Source organism: Melitaea cinxia, chromosome 18 (genome assembly GCF_905220565.1).
Source record: "Melitaea cinxia chromosome 18, ilMelCinx1.1, whole genome shotgun sequence".
Taxonomy (NCBI): Eukaryota; Metazoa; Arthropoda; class Insecta; order Lepidoptera; family Nymphalidae; genus Melitaea; species Melitaea cinxia.
Window position 1 is genome coordinate 8,993,441 of NC_059411.1, and position 9,042 is coordinate 9,002,482.

General features: G+C 32.5%; 1 protein-coding gene across 1 annotated transcript; it reads left to right on the forward strand.

Moving 5' to 3' along the window:
- The first annotated feature begins 8,019 nt into the window (after window positions 1–8,019).
- On the forward strand, window positions 8,020–8,791 carry LOC123662368 (ETS-like protein pointed). Its single transcript, XM_045597214.1, has 2 exons — window positions 8,020–8,238; window positions 8,605–8,791. The coding sequence occupies exons 1-2, from the start codon at window positions 8,157–8,159 to the stop codon at window positions 8,745–8,747; spliced, it is 225 nt and encodes a 74-aa protein (XP_045453170.1). The 5' UTR covers window positions 8,020–8,156; the 3' UTR covers window positions 8,748–8,791.
- The last annotated feature ends 251 nt before the right edge of the window (window positions 8,792–9,042 follow it).

The following is a 9,042-nucleotide window of genomic DNA, read 5'->3' on the forward strand; positions in this document are numbered from 1 at the left end:
CTACTAAAATCTATCAAGAATTCGTAATCAAAAACATAAATTTTAAAAAAGTGTTAAGCTGTAAGCACGTTTACATATCTAAGGCATATCGAGCTTAATTTCTAGAGCTTCAAAAACTTAACAATATCATAAAGCTGCCAACAAGTCGTTATACTATATAAATGTAAAAAATGTTGTTTTGGTATATGTACCGTGTATAGCGGTACGTAAAAAGCAAGCAGACACTTCAATTTTATTTATTTGTATAGGTCAGTAAAGGTTTCGTATAATTTTTAAAAGCTTTTTTTGTCTATTATTAAATTTAAATTAAAATATATTTTTTTTTAATTCGATAGCCCTATAAAACAACTTTGCACTTATTTAAAAACAGTTTCCTTGACAATTGTTAACGATAAAGGTATCTTTATTCCTTACTTAACTTCTGGCGATACTTAAATTGGTTTTCGTTCTGCCGTTGTATTGTTCGAAACAGTAAAATACCACATAAAATTAAATGTAATATAACCTGTTCCAAATTATTCGAGTTGATTAACAGTATTTACTTTTATCAAATTTACGCTGCTGTATTTTGACACGATCATTTTTATAAACAGTGAAGGTCAAACTGAAATAAAAGAATCGATAAGCATTCAAATTGTAATCTTTATATATTTAATGCTTTATTCAGCAGCAAGTTATAAATAGTTACGTTCAAAAGTATTACCTCAGTTTAGCTGCACGGTCATACGATAAAGCAAGAGCGAGAGGTAACATGACTAACATGCCACAGCTTGTAACTACAAATTTCCATAATACATACTTACAAAACCCATAGCTACGAGTATACCAGACAAAAGACAGTAGCAAAACGATAAGGCATAACAAAAAAATATACATTTGGAAATCGATTTTAAACGTATTCGTTTTTTGTATGCATTGTCTGTGTCAGACATAATATGATAACATTATTATGCTTGTCATAATAGAAATAAATGGGACCGGAATTGTTTTATTAGTTTCTAACACTCCAGAATTATTGCTTTAAATTTGTAACTAAATACTTAATTATGAGCCGTCTGTGTATATTAATACAACGTCAATAATAAATAACTGTGCTGTTGCTTCGCCATATTTCGCACCACTGTTGGTGGTATCAACAATTTTATTTTACGCTTCATGTCATGTAACTCTTTCGATTGATCATCAATCAGGCTTAAAAATAATATTTCAACAATTATAAGCCCATATATATATATAGCCCTTTTTAATAATACTAGCAAATAAAATTTTAATAACATATTTTGATACCTTTGATAGTTTTATTTTTTTATCTCGTACGTCATGATTCAACCTGTAATATCCCACAGCTGGGCATAGACCCCATGTAGCGGAAGGGTCGAAGCTTAACCTACTACCTTGCTCTACGGCGGGTTGGCTGATATGTTCGCCATCAGGTATTTATGATAACAACCGGCACCGACAATTATTAGTACACCTATATACCTGTATACTATTTTCTTATGCTCATTATTAACAGATTAAATGGTATTAAAATTATTCCTGAATATGAGTTACATATCATACTACATAATAGCGTTGTTAAGAGTCTAGCATAATCACCGGTCTTCTATGACCTAGAACGTAATAAAGACACATAATAAAGATTTATGAGGGTAATTTTATAATCATGCCCTATTAAGAACATCTGTGACTCTACGATTGACGCACCTGATATCAAATAAGACCATATCGCTTATCAAATCTAGAAACTTCATTATTTTATTTAAAAATTGTATTTAAACTTTTTTTTTTTAATATGCACACACTTCTCGGGCTGTCTGTTTCTAAGGAAGGCAGGTTAATAGTGATAAATATCACACACTCAGCAGTTAATGCCTATGCTTTAGGTCAAATGCGACTGCTATACATACTGCTATATTTTCAATGTATACGTGTACATATTTATTTATTTAATTATTTATTCTTAATGTAGACCAAAATACAGACACATATAAATAAAGATACAATACAAGATGTAGAAAGGCGATTTTATCGCTAAATAGCGATTTCTTTCAGAGATAACCTTTGGGTACTGGACACGATACAGAGTAGCAGCGGTTAGAAGTGTGCACAAATTAAGGAGGAAAAATCAATAATAAATAGATAAAAACTACGATATGATAGACTTACATAATTATTAAAATATATATTTATATAAAAATACACATATACACACACGTATACATACATACATATATACATACACATATATAAATATATATAGGTACATATTAAGTATTTAAACAATACACACAGACCGGGGGCAGGAATCGAACGTGTAATTCTAGAGCGGAAAGCAGGGTCATGGCCAACCGCGCTTACGGGCCACTCAAAAAAACTAACATAATAAACAATGATTTACTCATAAAAAATAAAATAAACCTACAGTTTCTTCTCGGACATAAAGTGTGTAATTAGATGATAGCGTTTTATAGATCTAAAACTTAACTGTCTCTAGAAATTGCTTATTATATCGCAATTATACCCGACTCAGTTTATTTCTTATGTTTAAAATATTTAAATTGAAAAAGTGTACAATCCTTTTATATTTCTGTCTATATTAATTAAATAAAGCTAAAATTAGTTTAGTTTAATGTTTGTTTATCTAAGATATTATGCCATTGAAAAGATATAGTTACCTAAGTCCAATATGAATATATTTTTTTGCGTTAATTAATTTTTCTTCTATGATTTGTTTATTTATTATTTTATTGACGAAGTTACACCAAATTTTATCATGGGAAATAATCCAAACTTTTGCCACATATCTATCTATCACTCATCACGAAATCTCCGAAACTATAATACCTACGAACTTGAAATTTGGCAGGTAGGCTCCTTATAGGACGTAGACATCCGCTAAGAACGGATTTTACGAAACTCGACCCCTAAGGGGGTAAAACGGGGGTTGGAAGTTTGTACGAAAGTCCTATGTTTTTGAAGTAAGAGACTTGAAATTTAAAATGTAAGCTCTATAGATGGTGAAAAGGTATCCAAATAATGTATCTTTAGAAATCAACTCCTTTTAGGGGTTAAAACGGGGGATCGTAGGTTGACTCACTGATCATGAAATCTCCGAAACTATAACACCTACAAACTTGAAATTTAGCAAGTAGGCTTCTTATAGGGCGTAAACTATCGCTAAGAATGGATTTTACGAAACTCGACCCCTAAGGGGTTAAAACGGGGGTTGGAAGTTTGTATGAAAGTCCTATGTTTTTGAAGTAAGAGACTTGAAATTTAAAATGTATACTCTATAGATGGTGAGAAGGTGTCCTAATAATGTATCTTTAGAAAACAAATCCCTTTTGGGGTTACAACGGGGAATAATAGGTTGTTTCAGTCATCACGAAATCTCCGAAACTATAAAAGATTTAAACTTGAAATTTGGTTGTTAGGTTTCTTATAGGGTGTAGACGTCCGCTAAGAACGGATTTTATGATAATCGACCCCTAGGGGGTAAAACGGGGGTTGGAAGTTTGTATGAGTCCTATGTTTTTGAAGTAAGAAACTTGAAATTTAAAATTTATGCTCTATAGATGGTGAGAAGGTGTCCAAATAATGTATCTTTAGAAATCAACTCCTTTTTGGGGTTAAAACGGGGATGGTAGGTTGACTCACTCATCACGAAATCTCCGAAACTATAACAGCTACAAACTTGAAATTTGGCAGGTAGGTTCCTTATAGGGCGTAGACATCCGCTAAGAACGGATTTTATGAAACTCGACCTCTAAAGGGATAAAACAGGGGTTGGAAGTTTGTATGAAAGTCCTAGTTTTTGAAGTAAGAGACTTGAAATTTAAAATGTAAGCTCTATAGATGGTGAAAAGGTGTCCAAATAATGTATCTTTAGAAATCAACTCCTTTTTGGGGTTAAAACGGGGGATGGTAGGTTGAGTCACTCATCACGAAATCTCCGAAACTATAACATCTAAAAGCTTGAAATTGGGTAGATAGGCTTCTTATAGGGCGTAAACATTCGTTAAGAATGGATTTTACGAATCTCGACCCCTAAGGAGATAAAACGGGGGTTGGAAGTTTGTATGAAAGTCCTATGTTTTTGAAGTAAGTGACTTGAAATTTAAAATCTATGCTCTATAGATGGTAAAAAGGTGTCCAAATAATGCATCGTAATATATATAAAAGAGAAAGGTCACTAATTCACTCATCACGAGAACTCAAAAATCGCTGGATGGTCTATCCATCCAGGTTGGACTAAGATGAAATTTGGCAGGGAGGTAGATTATAGTTAGCAGGCGTCCGCTAAGAACGTATTTTACGATATTCCACCGCTAAGGGGGTTTAATTGGGGTTGATAGTTTGTATGAAACATATACAGCCTGAAAATAAAACTAAAATTGTGGTATATAGAGAGGTTTTATAAAAATAACTATTAAATTATACTAAATTGTGCCTTTTAAAAAGTTACTCAGTTTGATAAGCATTTCAAGTGACTGAAATAAAAAATAATTTGCGTTAAATATCTTAATAGTAATGCATATCTTCATAACCACGCGGACGTAGTCGCGGGCAACAGTTAGTGTATTATAAAACAAAGTCCCCAAAAGTGTATGTGATCGATTCGCTCAAAATTTACTGAACGGATTTTCATGCGGTTTCATCAATAGAGAGGGGGTTCAAGAGGAAGGTTAACGGGACGGCTAAGCCGATTTTGATGAGAGTTTCACTGGAAGTTTGCCGGGATAACTTTGTGACACACTAATTTCAACGCGGGCGAAGCCGCGGGCACAGCTATATATATATATATATATATATATATATAATGCTGTGTGGTTACTTCATTAAGAATACAGCCATACGCTCTCTTCCCATGTTCGTCGAACTTGTGGAGGCCTAGTCCAGCAGTGGACTGTATTAGGCTGAAGTGATAGTTATAGAGCAAGATTTAGTAATGTTGCTGGTAACAACAAAAAACCTTAAAAATAACTTAAAGACATGGAATAATAAGTCCTTGAATACAAAATAAATACACAAATAGCGTGTTTAACTATTTATCTTTTCATAGAAATCTCTCAGTTGAGCGTTAAATGAACCTTCCACGGAACACGTTCCGTCTGAGTCGAGGCTTCTGTTTATCAGCTCATCGATTGTTATGTACGTCTGTTTCATAATCTGCACTGATATCTTTGACGTATACGTACTTATACTTAATGTCCGATAGTAAAAAAAATCTATTCATAAATTTTAAATGATCTCCTTGTCGCAGTTGCTAACTATATACTTACCTATAGAAAAATACTTTACCAAAAGGTAACAGTTTACGATACCATTTGACCAACAGATCATTTAGAATAGCACTCATTGTTATTGAGACTGTACTCATATCAGGTCTTTTATAATTTTAAATAGTTAAAAAACAATGATCTGCTTTTGAATAAAGTCCTCAAAATTTGCGTTAAAATTTCTTGACATCCAATTAGCAGCTGTAACTGTTTTAAAAATGTATTTTTTCAATTATTTCTTTAGATAGTTCAATTATTTGTTTAGACACTTTTTTTTTAATTTAGTATACATTCTACTTATGTTGTCTAAACATACACCGGAAACTGAATTAGGTATAATCGAAAAATATTATAGAATTTTTAAGAAATTATCGAGATTTTGTTTGTATAATAATTCTAATTCCACTGCATCCGAAGATAATATCTTATAACTTCATCAATGTCTGCTTCTAACTTAAAGAAATTTTATTGATCGTCACAGAAACATTAATTGAATATAAATAGGAAATAAAAATTTCATTAGCTGTTCGCGATGTTTTGAATTCTCAGTAGATGTCGAATTAGTTAAAGAATGTTGATTGACCTCAGTTAATTTCAAGCACGTACTTATCTTTCGTAAAAATAAAAAGTGGTAAATAACATTTCATTTTTTGGTTTCACTTAAACGTAGAAAGCTTATTCCTTAATACTTATTCGAATTACCTATTTTCAAATATTATAATGTTTAGCGGCTCCAGTTAAATAAAATACAATTCAAACAATAAATAAACAATATTGTTGTGTCTACGTATTAATAGGTATGTAAACGTAAATTATCATATAAATGATCGACTCATAGGAAAGTAACACTGGAATACTGCGTAGTCACTAGCAATCAGGGTCAAAGTCTACAGTAGCATAAAGAGAACCCGCGGGCGGCCGGCCACTAAAAGCCGTAATTAAACTAATTATTTATTATTAGCCGGCTCTCGTCCCGTTTTTCGCTTAGGGAAAAACTGGAGTTCCGACCCGTGCGTAATTTGTACCATAGTACACATAAACTCTATTTGCATCGATCGCCGCATCTGCGACGTTTTATGATACAATTTACAACGAGAAAGACATCAGAAATAATGTTTATTTAGTAAAACTAGTAGAGTTATCTTTTCCAAAAAAGAGAAGTTTTTCTAATTTGATGCAGAGTACTTTTGGCATAGGATGTTTAAGCATACAATCTTAAAGTTTTGCAGTATTTTATTACTAGTTAAAATGTTAAAAGCACCGCCAGTTAACTAGAAACGTCTATATATCTGGGCATAAATCTCTCGAACGGAAAGATTCAATTGACTTAGTGGATGCCTCACATTTTAGCTCATTAATAAACTTTTTACTTTTATAACGTTTAAATAAGAACGTTTTCTATCTAACATTTAAAAGTTTATAAGTACTAGATATTTAAGTAGTAGATACTTAACATAATCTACTAACTAATCGTAGTTTATTTGATGTACTATGTGTAATTATAATGAAAATGTGACAGTCTAGACGACATTAAATATGCTGGTATATGTATACTTTTATATAACAAGTAATTTATATTTCGCTTTCGGAGAACTAGTTAGAATTGAATCTCTTCAAAGCCACGCTTGTTTTAAATAAATTCCTAAATTACTAACCCATCATAATAATTATTAATGGTTTTTTCATACGAACACTAGTACAAAGTTTTTTTTTTAATTTATCTTACATACTCTATTAAAAGGGCCTAAATTTTTTTAATGTGCAATTGCAATAACTAAAACAAAAATAAATCAAACATTTAAACATATTATCTTTACGGAAACATTCTAAATCACCATTTATACACGTTTTGGTTACAATATGGAAAGTCACATTAGAAATCACTTATTGCTGTGGCTCTGCGATGGGCTTCAAGGTCGCGCTGCTTCCCGCGTGAGGCAAGTTCCGGTGTTGGTCAACAGTCCGACGGCTAATTGTTGTTTAAGTTGCCTCATTCGACCACTGTTGTTTATCGGCTATTAAGGGTTATCGCAGCCTAATCGTATATTAAGTCGTATTAACTTCTTTTATAATCAAAGAGCTTCGTTTCTATCAATGTTTTTTAATAAAAGGTTTCCGTTCTTTATTTTTCGTTTCAATTTCATTCAAATCAATATTTCAATACAAAAGAGGAAGAACGTACAAACATTTTATAATTGAAATAAATAAAACATTCTTAACGTAACCACACGGTCATATTTTCTGAAGATAGACAACTTAATACTGGTGTATAGGTAACAACACCCTACTGATAAAATACTTTTTGTAAATACAATTATAAATAAAAAACGGGTGTGCTTTAGACCACACGAATGAAGTAAACTTCTTTAGCAATAAGCCTGTAGTGTCTTAGATATACGATACGTAACTAGCTATGAGAGAAAGAGAGAAAGAAAATGTATGCTCGGACCTATCTCTCTTGCTCCGTTCTCCTCGCCCGATTTTACTTTTCGTAATGCTCTCTTCACGCATTCACCAGCTTACTCCCCAAGTAAAGCATGCGTGAAAAAGTTTTACTTCAACACATATACTCGTATCACACCTAGATTCTGGGCGAGAATCGAATCCACAACCTCTGACACAAAAAACAGGGTCTCAGCAAACTGCGCGAACGGACCAGTCAATTTATAAAACAGATTTAATATAAGATACATTAGAAACTTTTTAATTATTTATAAACATCTGAAGTTAATTATGTTGTAATTGTTCCTAGATCCCCGACAATGGAGCGAAGCAGCAGTAGCAGCGTGGCTGCGCTGGGCTGCGCGAGAGTTCTCCCTGGAGGGTGTGGCGCTGCAACAGTTTGCGCGCGCGCAAGGCAAAGATATATGTGCAATGGGCCGTGAGGAGTTCCTGGCTCGCGCTCCCGCCTTCATGGGCGACATTTTATGGGAACACTTAGAGATCTTACAAAAAGGTATTTTTAAGCACTTGAATTGTGTAAGGTAGATTTAAACACTTTAAACACTTAGATTTAAATATGTAATTATGTTTGTTTACAAACTTTTATCTTTATAAAATAATTTAAATAATTGGTTTATATAAAAATGATCTTCAATTTACATGTAAAAGTAATAAATTGGGAATTCAAATACATGCGTATTACTCTAAAAGGAGGACTATGGGGATTACTATAAAAGTAGGTACTGGTCTGATCTCGATTACATTCAAATGGGACCACATGTCCAGCACCAGCTTTCCAATAAAAAAAGAATAATCACGAAAATCATGAATAATACGCGTAAAAAGATGCTTCTCTACACAAAGGTAATTAATTTCACAGATGTTGAAAAAGAGCGTTCGTTACTCGCAAACGTACCGCCGAATATGTACGAAAGCAACGTTTGCCTGCCCGAGCTTTCCGACTACATCCCTCCGCCTGCACACCACTACAATAACAATAATAACAACACTGGTAAGTCTTAAAGCATTATATTATGACGTTTCCTTCCTACTAACTTATGATACTTCGAAAAAAATATGTTATATTTAATAACTCGAAACCTTTGAAATGAAAATGAATCTGATGTTTTCTGTATCTGATTTTATTAACATATACCTAATATAAAATTTATTTGTAAAAATAACACAACAATACTTACATTGAACATAATAAGCAAAAATATATCGTTTTTATGTTATAAAAAGGTGTTAAATTTAAAATAAGTCTACATCTAACACCTCAAGACGATTGTGTCGTAATTATACTCCTTGACTAAAA

Excerpts from the sequence above, each read along its gene's own strand:
- LOC123662368 (XM_045597214.1), top strand. The coding sequence starts at position 8,157 with ATGGGCCGTGAGGAGTTCCTGGCTCGCGCTCCCGCCTTCATGGGCGAC. Across the intron at positions 8,239-8,604 it reads CTTAGAGATCTTACAAAAAG|ATGTTGAAAAAGAGCGTTCG; the intron begins GTATTTTTAAGC and ends TTAATTTCACAG.